The sequence below is a fragment of the Tachysurus vachellii genome, chromosome 9 (genome assembly GCF_030014155.1).
Source record: "Tachysurus vachellii isolate PV-2020 chromosome 9, HZAU_Pvac_v1, whole genome shotgun sequence".
Classification (NCBI taxonomy): Eukaryota; Metazoa; Chordata; class Actinopteri; order Siluriformes; family Bagridae; genus Tachysurus; species Tachysurus vachellii.
The window spans coordinates 22182952-22200701 of NC_083468.1; the positions used below are offsets into that span (position 1 = coordinate 22182952).

Consider the following 17750-nt stretch of genomic DNA (forward strand, 5'->3'; position numbering starts at 1 on the left):
ACAATGCAGTTAACCTCTTGAGGACAATGCAGTTAACCTCTTGAGGACAATGCAGTTAACCTCTTGAGGACAATGCAGTTAACCTCTTGAGGACAATGCAGTTAACCTCTTGAGGACAATGCAGTTAACCTCTTGAGGACAATGCAGTTAACCTCTTGAGGACAATGCAGTTAACCTCTTGAGGACAATGCAGTTAACCTCTTGAGGACAATACTCATAGATTCATTTACAGGTTTTAAATCCGTGGCCTTTATCAGCATTATGGATGCGACGTGAAATGGGGAAAAGTTTGTGGGAAAAAAGTGTTTCACATGTTTCACTCGAACTTGACTGCACATCACATTTTTACTTTATTGATACTGCTTTTAATCGTAATGCAAAGACCGGTCATCGGGACATAAGCTGTCATGTACAATAAAAGAGCGTGTGCAGCGACAGGAAATATAATTGAACACAAAAAGCCTAGACCAGGGGTGGACTTGCGCTCGAACGAATTCTTTCTACGCACACACTAAACAGCGCAAAGCCGCAACTCGTTCTGAATATTTTAAAGGCGTAACAGCTGATGAAAAAGCAGAGACAATTGTAGACGAAAATGAAGAGAGATTTTATCTTAGTTTTTATTTTATACAAAACATTTTCGTCTCGTCTTTTTTCGTCAACAATAATGCATGTTAATTTAGTCTTAGCGTTTTTGGACAGTGATGCAGTCTTGTCATGGTCTCGTCTTAGTCATGAAAAAAAAGGTTGTTGACGAACATATTTCGTCTTGCAGGTGCCTTTTCAGGCAAATCCGTTGCCTCGCACGGACGTTTATAGTTTCAGGTAATCAGCGCTGATGTGCGGCAATCAACATATGGACTAATAGATATTTAGAAGTTTATTTTATTTAGTTCTTTATTACAGTAAATGGACTGTGTGACGGTCGGTGCTTGGTGCACTGTTTACGACTTCCTTGGTTCATACCCCAATTTTTATTTATTTTTTTATTTTATTTTATTTTTATTCTATTTGGTAACGGACCCTGTTTTATATCGACATATAAATGTGTGAGTGTTTTAAAGGAAGGAAGGAAGTTTAACATTTGTGTGGAATTGGAACTGGATTTGTGCCTGCTTGTGTGATTCATTTATCCATGTAACAGGAATATGTATAACTCTTCTGCATACTTTTGATATTATCCCATGTTGCATTATTTAACATACATCTTGTAGATTCAGTTATCTAACCTGTCTGTCGTCCTTCTCTCCCTCCTTCTTACAGGCTAACTTGAAGAAGTTTATGGAGTATGTTCAGCAAACGAATACTGAGAAGGTTTCAAAGTTTCTGGAGAAAGGCCTCGACCCAAATTTCCACGACCCAGAGACCGGGGGTGAGTCATATAATCCTTACTTTATGGGATGAGAGGTCTTTCAGATGTACGGTTTAGTTCTGGACCAGTTCTTACAGCTCTTTTATTTTTTTATTTTTTTCCCGAACAGTAACTGTGTTAGTATTTATACAAAGGAAACAATTTTTTACGTTAGTGTATTTTGCTAAGAGAGGAATGGAATTGTTTCAAATCCCTATCACTTTACAACAGACAGAGAACATGTACAGTGAGAGCATACAGTAAATTTAAAATGAAGATACACAGTAATAACAAAACACGTAGACGTTGTACAGCTTTGGAGGACAGCTTTACCTGTAAGTCACAATCTGCTACACAGATGCCTTCATACGTCCGTCATGTGCTCAGGCATGAATGTGCCGTACAGATGAAAGGCAACGGTTGCTGTATGACAGCTGGATTTATTGGAAAATGCTGAGTCTGAGTTCTCTTCGTGACTTTGTTAGAAGGGCTCGTGTTTTAGAGGGTTGAAATACACCCAGAATGCCAAAGGTGCTTTCTATCCCTCCACAGCAAAACAGCTTTTTTTCCTTTTTCTTACTGTATGTTTTGTCTGGCATTTTAAATGAAATCTTAATATTTCACCTTTTTTTTGTATCAGGACCAAACCTTTAGCATTCTGACAATTCTGTTTATTTATTATTTATAAATACACTATGCGAGGATATTTTAGCTGTATCTGTTATTATAAGAGCAGCTAAATAAATCCAGTCTATTGGAATAATAGTAATATTTATTAATAATATTGTGCATTAACAATGAAGAACATAAAGTGACCAAAATGTTATTTCCCAGAAACTAGAATTGAAGTGAAAAATATCTAAATTCACACATTAATTAGCATTCATGCAGGTGACGTCTCTAAAACTGCATATTATGTAAGAAACAGAGCCTAAACGACACTGAATTAGATCCTAGTTCTTATAAGATACTAGTTTTTATGAAGCGCTTTATCATAAATACCACATATTTACAAAAGGGCTATATACATAAAAAATATTATTATATGAATATCAATTCAATGTCGTAAATTTAGCACTTCAGCTTGAACTATTCAGTACAATTCTGATAAAAATTTCCAATCTGTTTATTTTGTATTAAGTGTAAATATATTATCTCAGACTGTGGTAACATTCATCTATCTAATGAGTAAGAGAGAGAGTGAAAGAGAGAGAGAGAGAGAGAGAGAGAGAGAGAGAGAGAGAGAGAGAGAGAGAGAGAGGAAATACAAAGGAAAGATATGGTATTGTATGATTTTGTATGAATGATCATGTCCTGACCTCTGACATTGCATTATGGGAAAACCAGATGACTTTTATGCAGATTAACTCATTTTTATTCACCATTTTCTTAGATGCAATCTTTAGGGTAATAATGAAACAGAATGCTGTGTGAGTGTGTGTGTGTGTGCACGTGCGCGTGCGCATGCGTGCGTGCGTGTGTGTGAGAGTGTGAGAGAGAGAGAGAGTGGACAGAGGAGTTTGCAGTTTGAGGTTTCTCAATAACATGACAAGCTGCTTTTCATGAAACAGGTAGAGAGAAAGAGAGAGAGACAGACAGAGAGAGAGACAGAGAGAGACAGACAGACAGAGAGAGACAGACAGAGACAGAGAGAGAGACAGAGACAGAGTGACAGAGACAGAGAGACAGATTTTCTCCTTTGTATTTTCTGCATCTCTCTCTCTCTTTCTCTCTCTCTCTCTCTCTCTCTCTCTCTCTCTCTCTCTCTCTCACACACTCTCTCACCCTCTCTATCACTCTCTCACTTTCTATCTCTCCCTCACCCTCTCTCTCTCTCTCTCTCTCTCTCTCTCGCTCTCTTTCTCTCTCTCACACCCTCTCTTTCTCTCGCTTTCAAGATAAAAAAAATAAATAAATAAACCATCATAATACATTTATGGCATTTGACAGTATACATTTACCTCTTTATACAGTTGAGGGTTAAAGGCCTTACTCAGGAGTAGCGGCTTGTTGGTCCAGGGATTTAAACTCACAACCTACCGATCAGTAGTCCAACACCTTAACCACTGAGCTACACTTCCTAAATAAGCTTTCAGTTGTTACATGAATAGAACTGGAAGAAAGGGCCTCCTTATTTTCCTGCTTCTCCTGTCACTCAAAACAGTACTAGGCCATTGCTGGTATCTTTGAGGTTGTGTATGAAGTGTGTGTCCAGGATCAGGGTACGGATGATGTGGTCGAGAATTAACTGCAGCTGAATTTTTATAGAATGAACCCAAACCAATAAATAAATATTACTTTTTTAAACATTTTCTTAAAGAGTATGTGTGTGTGTGTGTGTGTGTGTGTGTGTGTGTAGAGTGTCCATTAACGATGGCAGCTCAGTTAGAAGGCTGTGCAGAACTCATTAAGGTGTTGAAAGGTGGAGGAGCTCACCTGGACTTCAGAACTAGAGATGGCATCACTGCTCTCCATAAGGCTGTGCGCACAAAAAACCATACAGCTCTGATAGTAAGTACAACACACACACACACACACACACACACACACACACACAATGAACAATCAATGCTCCTTATACTGTATGCGATCATAGTCAGTGCCTTTATATACCAATTAAAGAAGATCAGTGTTTGAGGAGAAAGAGAGGTGAGGTAAAGGGTGAGGTAAAGTACCAATTTGTTGTTATGCTATTTTTTGTACTAGACAGAAATGTATTTCCTCCTTGTTTTTTTTAATTTTTATTTATTTTTAACTTTATGGAACACACACACAAAGACACCATTATTACATTACATGGAAGCTAAAAGTGTAACATAAACACAGGTTGTATATAGACGACGTTAGTGACTTTTGTGTCATTTTTGGCACACTGGTCAAAGCCATTTACCTCAGTGACCTAAAAAGCAATGCTCCCAGCTTCACTGTATTATTACATTTTGTAGGTTCACCCTGTAGCTCCTGCTGGTCATCAACCTGCTATTTAACTAGCAATTTATCAGCTTCTTTCTACACCATCCAACAGTGATAAGGAACTAACACAGGACCACTGCTAATCAGATCTTGTTTAGGTCCAGGTTAAAGTATGATAACAAAGTGAAAATGTGTGTGTTTCTGTGTGTGTGTGTGTGTGTGTGTGTGTGTGTGTGTGTGTGTGTGTGTGTGTGTGTGTGTGTGTGTGTAGACACTGCTGGACCTGGGTGCGAGTCCAGATTATAAAGACAGTCGGGGTTTGACGCCGCTGTACCACAGCTCTATGGTGGGTGGTGACCCTTACTGTTGCGAGCTCCTCCTGCATGACCACGCTCAGGTGGGGTGTGTGGATGAAAATGGCTGGCAGGAGATCCACCAGGTAATACATACTCGTGCATTCCCTCTCCACACCCCAACACACACATTAAGAGCGGAGTAGAGGAAAGGGTTGGTGCAGTGAGTTAGGCAGTAGCTTAGGACAGTAAGGAAAGGTTCTCAGTCACATAGTACACTTCATGAGGCCATATCTGTCAGAGAACCGGGGTGTCTTTGTGGATAAAAAGACCCAAATGCAGGATAGCTAAGTAAAAACAGATTTATTAAACATAACATGAAGAAAACATAAACCGAAACTAAAAAATCAAGACCAAGCCACACGAAGACCATACGAAACAAGGACAGGAATAAAGACAATTAAGACAAATAAAGACAATTAAGGGACAGGTGTGCTGAGGTGGGAAGGAATAGACAAGGGCAGGGCAGACACGTGAAAGGGCACATGGCAAAATCCGGGCTAGATCCTGACAATAACACACATAAGCCACCCCTTATCCATATCAGAAAGTTCCCACGAGGATTTAAAGTATATATGGGGAAAAAAAACAAAAAACTAAAATATGAAAGATTTTCTTTTGGTTAACCAGGTTAAGATAAGGTTTAGAACTGGGTGAACTGGTTATAAAGGACAAACTTGTGTGTGTGTGTGTGTGTGTATCACTAATACCCCATGTTTGATGTATAAGATTAATAAGACAACGAGTACTATGGGACAGATGGAGTGTTTCCTAGGATCTCTCTCTCTCTATCTCTCTCTGTCTCTCTCTCTCTCTCTCTCTCTCTCTCACACACACACACACACACAATGTATTGCTGCATGGGGAGTTATAGATTCTGAGCAGTGCTTTATATTCATTATAAAGCACTTTGTTTTTATTCGTATTCTCTTGCACAGTGAAATTCCTCTTCACACATCCCAACTCTGGAAGTTAGGTCAGAGTACAGGTCATGATACAGCGCTCCTGGATCAGTGACGGCTAAGGGCTTTGTTTAAGGGCACAACAGTGGCAGCTTGGCAGAGTTGGGGCTTGAACCTCGATCAACAAGCCAACACCAGTGTCTCTGCTTGTCTGGATAGCTTTATTCAGATATGTATGGATTAGTGACAAAAATTCAGGGCCAGCCCATGTAGGAGCTGACAAGTATGCACGGTTTTGTCCCATGTGTCCAAGAGACATGACATTATCACAACCTGTAGCCCTCTATCTCTCACTTGCACTCCCTCTCTACCTCCTCCTCCTTCCTCACTGCTCTCATGTTTTCCTCTAACCCCTGTCTCGTTCTCTCCCTGACAGTAAGGGCCTCTTGTGCAGGTTTTGAACCCAGTGTTTTTACACCCCACACTTCATTCATATGCAGAGAGGCTGTAGCTGAGTAATAGAGAATTAAACTGTGACATTGATAATACAAAACAATTGTGCTATCCCTTATATCAGCTGTGTGCACAGAGAATAATAATGCGACAGACCAAGAGGACAAAAGCAAGAAGAAAATGAAATAGAGGAACAGGTTTCCTAGCAATAATCAGGATTACTGTTTTGAAGTTTTATCCATAATAAATCGGTAAAATGCAAACCTAAACAGTTGCACTACCCAAACTCTTTTTCTTTTTTGACTGTGTGTGTGTGTGTGTGTGTTTCTGTGTATTTTGTGTAAACAGGCCTGTCGTCACGGCCACGTGCAACATCTGGAGCACCTTCTCTTTTACGGAGCCGACATGAGCGCGCAGAATGCTTCAGGAAACACTGCCCTACACATCTGTGCCCTCTACAACCAGGTAAACCAAGCATGCTATATAGCGCCGCACTAAACACACATGGAAGCATACATACATGTATCCATTCCTTAGTATTAACCTTAGTATTTATTATTTTTTTTTTACCAAACATAGTTTCAGTGCTTTGGGCATCATTTTAGCAACATTTTGCACTGCCGGAGAAGACGATTGGTAAGCAACATTGGCATCAAAAACTGACCTTTCGAATGAAGCTTCTTGGACAAAAAAATTGCCATGCTTACAAATAACATTAACTTACTGTACAATGTCAGTAGTTTCCACCTGGATGAATGCGGCACGATATCGTATCATCAGGTGTTGGCAGGATTGTTAGAATAAAGACAATAGCATTGGCAAAAGGGTGCAATCGCATTTGGTATTGCAAAAGGCAATGGTTACCACTAATGGTTAGTGGTTTTCAACCACAGCTTACTGTAGTATCAGCTGCTAAAATGTCCTTCACTTTATTCCAATCTGATCTCATCTCATTTCTGTAGCAGTTTTATAATGCACTGTTCCCAAACGATGGAGATGGACAACATTAAACATTGTTTAACGCTGTTGTTTTCATTATTGTTTCAAACTCATATTCCATTAATCCTAACCAGCCAAACAACTAAGATTCATAAATGAACAAACATTGGCCAGTATACACAATGAACAATGACTTTATACTTCACCAGCCGTGTGAGAGTCATGCAGTCTGGCCGGTGTTTACTGGCACACACATCCTTAAGCGGTCGTTAACCGGCTGTAATTGGCACTTCTCTTAGTAAACATGGCTCTAAGTTGTGTGTTTGGATGCCGAGGAGAATATCTGAAGGTTTGCAGCAGATGTTGTGCATGTAAATTCAGACTGCATGTCTCACCGCAGCTCCTCTACCGTGGTGCCAGTCATATTCTAGTCATAGACACCTTCACAATCCTCTCTCAAAGAAATCTTACAAAAACACAGACTCGAGGCTTGGTAGAGGAACGGATTTTTACCTGAGCTATTAAATTTTCTATAGGCATAATGTTTATCTCATTGTAAATTGCCAGTGATGTAAAAAATGACACACTTCACTCTTTTCATCTGAACAGTTCATTCTGAAACCCTTTTTTCTTTAGAACAAAACATCCTGAAATATGTGTGTGAAATATGACACAATGGTCCTCTTTTATTCCCACCTATCAATTTACCTGGAATAAAGCGGTAGATTGTTGCTTCATGTCCAAGTGAAGAAGAAAGTACTGTACTGACGAGACTGACCAAACGCAAATCTTCTGGCTTTGCAAGCGACACTTTTATCAAGTCTTTTACGATAAATATAACCGAGAACTTCCTTCTTTTATAAAACGAGCAATCTGACTGATACAGCATATGACTTATCTACAGACCTTTTAGCATAAACGTGACATAATCTCATTTACTAAACACTAAATACTTTATTTCTTGCTGGTTGAAATGTTGAAATCTTATTACTAGATGAAGTTTAAATGTTTTCCACTCGCTGGAAACTGGACCCCAATCTATGTACATGTAAGGTTACCAGAAAAAGTGTACACACTCTGTGACCCTGATCATCTGAGGCAGCGACTCGAGACTTTGTGTAGTCATCGAGGCAGAGACTTTGTGTATGCAAATGTTTATACACGGATATACAGTGTATCACATATACGCTTTAATAGAAACCCCCGTACAGCAATGCAGTCGTGTACAATAGCGCCTATATATTGTGCACCTGGCAGCAGTGCAAGGCATAAAATCAGGCAGATACAGATCAAGATACAGCTTCAGTGATTGTTCATATCAACCATCAGAAGCAGGGGGAATGTGCTCTAAGCTGGGCTTAGTATTTTAAAAACTGCGGATCTCATGGGATTTTCAAACACAGCATCAGAATTTACAGAGAACGGAGCAAAAAATAAAACCCCCAGTGAGCAGCAGTGCTGCAGGTGGAAATACATAGTTGAACTTTGTGCCAGATTTTTTTTTTCATAAGCACATTCTGAAAGTGTAGCCCATTAAATATCTCATATATTAAAAAGCTCTCTAGATATACGAGTTTAACTCTGTTAACTGCTAGGTTCTCAGGTTAGGAATGTAATATAATAGGACGTTTCGCTTCCACAGAGCGTTAAATTAACAGCACAAATCACAGTTTTGATTAGATTTCCAGCATATTATATCTATGTCACACATGAGGATGATGAGGATGATGACGACGCCGTCACACGCCATGACGTAATCATTATGTTGTGCATAATGCTGTATCACATATTTAATCAGCTTGTGGGATGATGATTTTTAAAGTAAAGACACAGTGTAGACAACGTAAACAACTCCAATTTGAAAAGAAAACGAAAGAATCCATCATTAAATCAAACCATCATTTAACGGACGTGCTTCATTACGTGAACCTTTTAATCCAGACGTTGATACAGATGTGAATCGGCTCGGTTTCTAATTAATATTCCTGTTTGTAGCGCCTTTCAGAACAAAGTTACGCAACGGGCTTTGCAGTTAATGCCTTTTAATTGTATTAATTATTCATCAGTCGACAAATGCAAAACGTCCGCACTCTGTACCTAAGTGACTTAAGAGTTATGTGTTTAAAATACAGTGCGATTTAATAGATGTCTAAAATCAGGTCAGTGCACTTGACTGGGCTCAGCATCTAACTCATTTACATGTACAAGATCCTGCATAAATTTGTGTATTTATGTGTGCAGTGTGCATAATATGCGTGCCATCAGGAATGGACAGGATGTGCTTAAAAGATTGCTTATTGGAATTCATATTTGCTGGTCATAGATAGAGAAAATGGCTTGTATTTTGTTTTAGTGTTAGTGACATCATGTAAACACATGCTCATGCAATTCTGTTGGATTTTAGACCGGACCGGAGCCAATACCTTCTGTTCGTGAACAGGTCGTGACCTTGATTTATATAAAGCAGGTTTGGTATTATATCGTTGGTAAGCTTTCAATAGAAATTGTAAAGAACAAAAAGAAATTAGCATTAGCTTTCATTAAAGTTGGAGTGCACGATGTTTGAAAGCCAATGTTGACATTTGAAATCACCTAAACAAACACGCCCCTAATCCAAATGGGTGTCACCCCTGTTTTGATAGCTCCGCCCCACACATACACACGTAACCCAGGCAACTATATTCACAAGACACGCCCCTTTCTGCTAATTGACTACACGTTTGTTTTGTTAGTCGGCCCGACTCAGTTTTCTGTAGCATTTCTCAAACAACGTGCACCGCACCTTTAATGTTAGACCTTACCGACTGAAGTGCTGCTTTCAATGTAAATAAAGTACATAATGTACTTTATTTTGTAGTTTATCATCATACGCACTACTAGTCTAGCAACAGCATTAATGTTTAAATAACTTCATTTTTAAAAAAATCTGTAAAATCAGTTGTTTATGATGTTTAGTGAGTTGAGAACATTAGAAAAGTCTTTATTTTATTAACCCAGTCTACATCCAATCTAACCAGAAGTCTTTATCACTCTAATTAGACTCTTTAAAGCACACCAGTTATTTATTGTATTCTGTTTCGTTTTATTTGCTCTGCAGCACCAACGATAGTAATCAAACCGTAATAAACCTACTGATGTTCAGAGACTTTTGACTGACAGCGTAGTTCCAGTTTGAGTTGTATTATCTGTCACAATAAAGAGGGCAGACAAAATAGCAAAAGCCAAATGAGGAAGGACCCTGACTGTGAGGTGACTAAATCACAATTACAAACACAGCTGCATAAGTCAGTTCTATCAGGTTAATTACCAATTAACAGCATGTATCAGCTATAAAATTAGTCTGTGTGATTTCTAAACCATATGAAGCAATTAAAAGTGTTCCGAAAAAGGCCAAAGAGTGGGTGTCTGAATTACAGGTGTAGAGAACAGCCGCAAAAATAACCGCAGAACCGAGCGAACGCCTTTTCGACGGATTTATGTTTGGATGCCTTTAAGCAACTGTAAGGGATCCATAAAGTATCCATTTGGGACACTAGTTTATAGAAATCTTTATATCAGTGATTGCTTTTTATAGTTGTATAACAAATACAACAAATATGAGGTCATTTTACATGATCAGGTGCACTATATGGTGTGTAACAGAAAGCTGGATTTGGTCAGGTATCTTTCACGGCTTTCTCAATCACCGTCTTCGAACGGAGCGTTGAGACTGACAGTTGGATATCCACCTACTTTATCATTTAAAGAACAAAAACATTCGACCACAAACCACTCCGGAGTGTATCACAACCTTCCAAGACGTATTGGATGTAAAAAGGAGTTTGACGTGTTTCCCATTACAACATTTTGCTGTATGTTTCTCGATCTTTGCTGACCAGTGAGTGTAGCTGTGAGTGCGTATCAGTGTGTGTTCACTGTACTGTATAGAAGTACTGGTGTTTTTTCTTCATTTAGTTCAGTGCAATGAGATTACACTCGATCTGACCCTCACTAACGTCACATGTACAAACTGATCAATAAGAGAGAAAAACAGCACTCTAACACCAACAAAATCAGACAGATATATTCAGTTAATACAATCCGTGTCATCATTAGAGAAAAGAAATTAAAACATTCAAATATTAGGTTCATTATTTAAATGTATACAGTAATAATTAGATCTTATTCGTCAGTGTTTTGCTTGACCAGGCTCATCTGTTTCTGTCATTTACAAGCGAGAGCAGCTTTGTGTGGGTGTGTTTTTAGGTCCCTATATGGAAGAACAAAGTCATTTATACACGTCATTCATACGACACTGACATTTATACAAATGATATTTATTTAAATATCCACATTTTTGCTAGCTGGTGCACTAAACTAATTGGGTTTCTGTGAGCAAGTTTAATTCATAATCATAAATGCTTTCATTCTGCTGTCGCATTTTAATCCGCTCTTTTAAAATCTGATTTTATTTTTTGTGGCTCAGACAGTTAGAAAGAAATGATTTAATTTAATATGTGTTCTTCTCTTTACAGGCTCTGATAGCCAGTTAGAAGAAAAAAGAAAAATAACTGTATTATACGGTACTTCTATCACGTCCAAAACATGTGTGTGTGTGTTTTTGTGTGTGTGTGTGTGTGTGTGTGTGTGGACAAACCCTTCTTCAAAAACACAGTGCTGTATACACACTGCTCCTACCTTCTACTTCTGTCAGCTTATACTCACAGGCTTCTAATTGCACGACCTGTACCAGAAAATACACCACTGAAGTGAAACTAACAACGACAGGGAGTCAAGCCGAGCTTCATTAGTGTTTTTAGTTAGGAGAATTAAGCTGCTGAAATGTTTCATACATTATTCAGAAGCTCTGTTAATGTAATTAAACATTCATTTAGAGTGAAGGGCAGAGAATGAGAGTACCATCATTCCTCCTCTCACCAGTAGAGGTCACTTACTGCCTATTGTTTACATAGTGACCACTACACAGATTTAACACATTATACTGTATGTAGTGTAAAAGAATGGGATGAACTGTCTAATCGCATCTGCCTCAACTTTAATAGGGTAAAGATAGAGATGCGAGTTCTGTTTCTAAGCAGTGATCTTATCAAAGTAAAAGAGAGAGAGAGAGAGAGAGAGAGAGAGAGAGATTGCAGGTTTTTAGAGTCTGGCTGTGATCGAGCAACCCGATCATTACTCTGTTAATTCAGTCTGCTGAAATGACATATTGATTTTCAAAACCTTTTTAGACAAATCCACATATACAGTATTTCATACATGACTGACATGCACTTATACACAGACACAAAAACACTGTGATTCATTAAGTCCACATGTCAACAGCGTAGTGAAATTAAGTCCTGCCCATCTGGAGAGCATGAACTCTTGATTTGTGTGTGTGTGTGTGTAAAAAAGAGAGAGTGAGAGAGAGTGTGGGTGTGCTTGTGTGTGAAAAAGAGAGAGAGAGAGTGTGTGTGTGTGTGTGTTTGTGTGTGTGAAAAAGAGAGAGTGTGTGTGTTTGTGTGTGTGAAAAAGAGAGAGGGAGGGAGAGAGTGTTTGTGTGTGTGTGTGTTTGTGTGTGTTTGTGTGTGTGAAAAAGAGAGAGGGAGGGAGAGAGTGTTTGTGTGTGTTTGTGTTGTGTGAAAATGAGAGAGAGAGTGAGAGAGAGAGAGTTTGTGTGTGTGTGTTTGTGTGTGTGTGAAAGAGAGAGAGAGAGAGTGCGTTTGTGTGTGTTTGTGTGTGTGTGAAAAAGAGAGACAGAGGGAGGGAGAGAGAGAGAGAGAGAGAGAGAGAGAGAGAGAGAGAGAGAGAGAGTGTGTTTGTGTGTGTGTGTGTTTGTGTTGTGTGAAAATGAGAGAGAGAGAGAGAGAGATTGCAGGTTTTTAGAGTCTGGCTGTGATCGAGCAACCCGATCATTACTCTGTTAATTCAGTCTGCTGAAATGACATATTGATTTTCAAAACCTTTTTAGACAAATCCACATATACAGTATTTCATACATGACTGACATGCACTTATACACAGACACAAAAACACTGTGATTCATTAAGTGCACATGTCAACAGCGTAGTGAAATTAAGTCCTGCCCATCTGGAGAGCATGAACTCTTGATTTGTGTGTGTGTGTATGTGTGTGTGTGTGTGTGTGTGTAAAAAAGAGAGAGTGAGAGAGAGTGTGGGTGTGCTTGTGTGTGAAAAAGAGAGAGAGAGAGAGAGAGAGAGAGAGAGAGAGAGAGAGAGAGTGTGTGTGTGTGTGTGTGTGTGTGTTTGTGTGTGTGAAAAAGAGAGAGTGTGTGTGTGTTTGTGTGTGTGTGTGAAAAAGAGAGAGGGAGGGAGAGAGTGTTTGTGTGTGTGTGTGTGTTTGTGTGTGTTTGTGTGTGTGAAAAAGAGAGAGGGAGGGAGAGAGTGTTTGTGTGTGTTTGTGTTGTGTGAAAATGAGAGAGAGAGTGAGAGAGAGAGAGTTTGTGTGTGTGTGTTTGTGTGTGTGTGAAAGAGAGAGAGAGTGCGTTTGTGTGTGTTTGTGTGTGTGTGAAAAAGAGAGACAGAGGGAGGGAGAGAGAGAGAGAGAGAGAGAGAGAGAGAGAGTGTGTTTGTGTGTGTGTGTGTTTGTGTTGTGTGAAAATGAGAGAGAGAGAGAGAGAGAGAGAGAGAGAGTGTGTGTTTGTGTTGTGTGAAAATGAGAGTGAGAGAGAGAGAGAGCTCATGTCTGTCTGTCAGACTGTGTGTGTGAGAGACAGACAGAGAGCTGAAAGATAGAAAGCACATGATTTGTGTTTAAGTACAGGGAGCCTCTTCAGCACATCACAAGGTGTGAAAGCTTTACTCATCTTACACACTAACCACTACACTTACAGAAAGTAGGACACAAACCCCAGCAGACTCAAGCTTACTTTAAACACGTCTAGACCCTGTGTGTGTGTGCGTCTGTCTGTGTGTGTGTGTGAGACGCTGACAGACTGTGAAAGAGATTGCGACGTTGTGTGGTCAGGTGTACGCTCGTTCCTGGCCTTTTTTCATCTTTTTTTTTTTAAATTCTCACTTCCACCCAACGCTGCCCGGAGAATGACATTAAAGCAGTGCCATAATAGCACCTCTCTTCCTTTCTCCCTCTTTCTCCCTCTCTCTCTTCTCTAGGATAGCTGTGCACGTGTTTTGCTGTTCAGAGGAGCGAATAAAGAGATAAAGAACTACAACAGCCAAACTGCCTTCCAGGTGAGAGCACAGGTCTCAGCGTACGCACGATCCGCTCAGCCGTATTTAACCTTACACTTTCTCTCACGGGCCGTTGCTTTAACTGCGAGACTTTATAGAGACGGTTTTAACGGGATCAAGACATTTAGTTTGAATGGCATTTTTTAGATAATCTGACTGTAGGCTGCTGTGGATAAACCAAGTGTTTATTCATCTGTCGAGATTTACAAAGCCTTAAAAAATGAAACCTTTGACACCACAGGAAATGTTTGCGCTGAACCCATCAATATCATACAGTATATGCCTGGTCTTTGTAAATCTAAGTAATGATAATAGTTACTGTCAGTTCCCTCAATCTCTCATGAATTTCACCTGCGATAAACCAGCACCATCCACCCGTATGGTGGCAGAACGGGGAGACCATTAAATACTGTTTATATCGCTTTCTCAATGTAAAGTCCATATACAATGGTTATTTAATCGTACACATATGATAGCTGTATAGTCTAAAGAAATGGTCTGGGTTATTGGGACATCTATTAATAAATAGTGATGAAGTAGTTTTGAAGGTTAAATTCAGAAACACATGGTTTCTTACCATCAATACACACTGTTTATACGTCAAGAGGAATCTTGACACATTTAATTATCAATTTTCAGATGTGAGAGTAAGTCACACATGTGCAAGTCACAAGTAAGTCTCAAGTCATGAATGTCAAGTCAAAGTCAAGTCGAGTCTTTTGTTAATATTTGTCAAGCAAGTCACAAGTCTCAAATTTGCAACTTAAGTCTGACTCGAGTCAAGTCGAGTCCCCCATTTCTGAGTCATTTAACTCAAGTCCGAGTCAAGTCTCAAGTCATGAATGTCAAGTCAAAGTCAAGTCGAGACTTTTTTAAATATTTGTCAAGCAAGTCACAAGTCTCAAATTTGCGACTTAAGTCTGACTCGAGTCAAGTCGAGCCCGACATCTCTGAGTCATTTAACTCAAGTCCGAGTCAAGTCTCAAGTCATGAATGTCAAGTCAAAGTCAAGTCGAGACTTTTTTAATATTTGTCAAGCAAGTCACAAGTCTCAAATTTGCGACTTAAGTCTGACTCGAGTCAAGTCAAGTCATATGACTCGAGTCCCCTCTCTCTGTCAATTATACTTTACTGTGTATAATACTGTGATGTGGAATATATAAGATAAGACAAGAACTGTATTAACCATTAAATAAAGTTATTTATTAGAAGAACATTATTTACCCGAGAAATAAAAAATATTTACATACATGCAGCATTATACATTAAGAACAACAGTGACAGTAAATATTGCACACGACATCGCTAATGCACGTGGAATTGCCAAGTGGAGTTGAGAGTCACATGGTACAACCTGTGATACAGAAGAATGATATAGAAAGAATGGTACAGATCATCACTGTCCACTGACATGAGTGGATTAAAAAGACGTATACCAAAAAAGATGGTCAGGCTTCCTTTAGGCATCACAACTCACCAAGGATTTCACCATAGTTTCACCATTCCAAATGTTTCTGATGTAATAATAAAATGCTCTAAAGTGAAGTCTTACCTTTCTGTTTCATGTAATGTTGGTCAAGTCATCCAACTGTTCAGCGAGAAACAGAATAAAGCTTCCTGGTTAGTGCTAGAAACAAATAAAATGTATTAGACAAGTAGCCCTGAGACGGATGGTGTAGGTGTATTCCCGGCTCACATCCAGTGTTTCCGGGATAGTCTCCAGATCCACAGTGACCCTGATCAGGATAAAGAGCGAATACTTAGACCATGGAAATCAACTTGAATGCTTAGATTTCAGCAAATCGGCAGGACTCACTGAGAGACTAGACGCAAAAAGTAAGAAACTCAGGCTTAATTGAAATGATTATTAAGTAGTATTATGACAGCGGAGCAGGCGGTTTAAAGGTGGGGTCTCCGTTGTTTGAAAGCCAATGTTGACAATTGAAATCACCAAAACAAACAAGCCCCTAACCCAAATGGGTCCCACCCCTTCTTTGATAGCTCCGCCCCACACATACACCAGACAAGTATAACCCAAGTATTATGGCGGAACCTTTTGGGGCAGCTGACCGAGGGTATATTTTTATCAATAAATGTATTGATTGATTTAATATTCTGAACTTTAATTGATAGATTCTGTTAGTCCTACTTCTTGATTTATCGTAAGCCTTTCTTCGCTTTCTTTCTTTGTTTTTATCCTTCATGTCAATGTTAAAACCGCTTTCTGCTAATGTCACACATGCGCACTGAACACTCTCTCCACCCATATTGACAAGACTCATTTCTGCTCACTGGCTACACGTTAGTTTTGTTTTTGTTTTGTTTGGCGGCCCAACGCGGTTTTCTGAAGCATTTCTCAAACAACGGAGACCCCACCTTTAAGTTGAATCCTTTTTTATTTGAAGAGTTCCCAAAAGTCCAGCTTTGCCACAGATGATATGTAAAGATTCACCTCAAAACAATACTCATGTTATTATGTGTCACTCTACAAGTTGTATTTAGAGAAACTGCTTCCTCCACACAAATTGAGATTGACAGAGACTTCCAGCACAGCTCAAAGTTAACTTGATTTCACAAAGGAAGAGAAGGCAATCGTACCCACAGAGCCATTAGACAGCTGCCAAAGGCTGATGCAGCTCTGTAATGGAGAAAAGCTAATCAGAAAAACAGAGAGAAGACAGAGAGGAAGGCCGGGAGTAGCGAAGAGAAAGAGAGAGAAAGAGAGAGAATGCTAATTGTCTAACTGATTCATGTATCATTAATGTGACTCCATTATATCTCTGTATCAACACTAAACTCCAGCTGTATGTGCACTCAAACTCTTCGACCCCTGTTTCAGTGTGCGGCGCTCTAATTAACGACAGTTTCACATTAGTCTTGTGTTGTCGAGTAAAGTAGTTGTTATGCAACATATTTATAAGTGTGATCATGTGAACATGTTGGTGACTGGATAATCAGTTGGGAAATAAATATCATAACCATGATTGAAATGTCTCATCCTCTTTCTTTAGGTGGCTATTATAGCTGGAAATTTTGACCTGGCAGAAATAATAAAAGTTCACAAAGCATCAGACGTTGGTGAGTGGACAGACTGTGTTTACTTTTTTTTTTTTTTTTTTCATTTTGTAGTTACTGTATTTTTCTTCTTATGCTTATGTCCTAATTTTCAGCACTGAGGCTATATAGCATAAGGTCACTCCGGTTGTATAAGCTGACGTAATAACGTTAAACTTCCTCTTAGAGCTTTTTGTACCCGTGGATTTATAACTTAAATTTACGTTTATGAAAAATCTCAGTGCATAAACCCACCTGAATTCTCTAAACTTAGAACTACTGACTTTTCTTATAAATGTCCTTAAAAACACTTAGTACTCTTTGTGTTTATTGTTGTACACCTGTATATTAGAGTCACTTCTCTGTAGAGAACACGACGGGTTCTCATTCGAGTCTTTTTTCTCTTAAGGCTTCTTCGTCTTGTCTCAAAAAGTTTCCTTCTGCAGCTGTCACCTCTGGCTTGTTCGTTAGGGCTTTAAATCCACATCTGGATTTCTGTAAAGCTGCAGTAGTCCATTGATATAGGTAAAATGGCACTACATAAATAAAATGTAAGAGAAATGAATAAAAATTATCAGGAAAAATCTGGTGTGAT

At 39.1% G+C, this 17750-nt stretch overlaps 1 protein-coding gene across 6 annotated transcripts in view; it reads left to right on the plus strand.

The window, feature by feature from the left end:
- The window catches only part of shank3a (SH3 and multiple ankyrin repeat domains 3a), a 242946-nt gene that overhangs the window by 140035 nt on the left and 85161 nt on the right, over positions 1-17750 (plus strand). For all 6 annotated transcript variants that reach the window (XR_009649025.1, XM_060878260.1, XM_060878263.1 and 3 more), the window contains 6 exons: positions 1264-1372; positions 3711-3862; positions 4536-4703; positions 6321-6437; positions 14024-14101; positions 17113-17179. Coding sequence is in view for 5 of the 6 variants with exons in the window: in XM_060878260.1 (XP_060734243.1) it covers positions 1264-1372; positions 3711-3862; positions 4536-4703; positions 6321-6437; positions 14024-14101; positions 17113-17179 (691 nt within the window). In the remaining variant the exon portion in view is untranslated. The remainder of the gene's footprint in view (positions 1-1263; positions 1373-3710; positions 3863-4535; positions 4704-6320; positions 6438-14023; positions 14102-17112; positions 17180-17750) is intronic.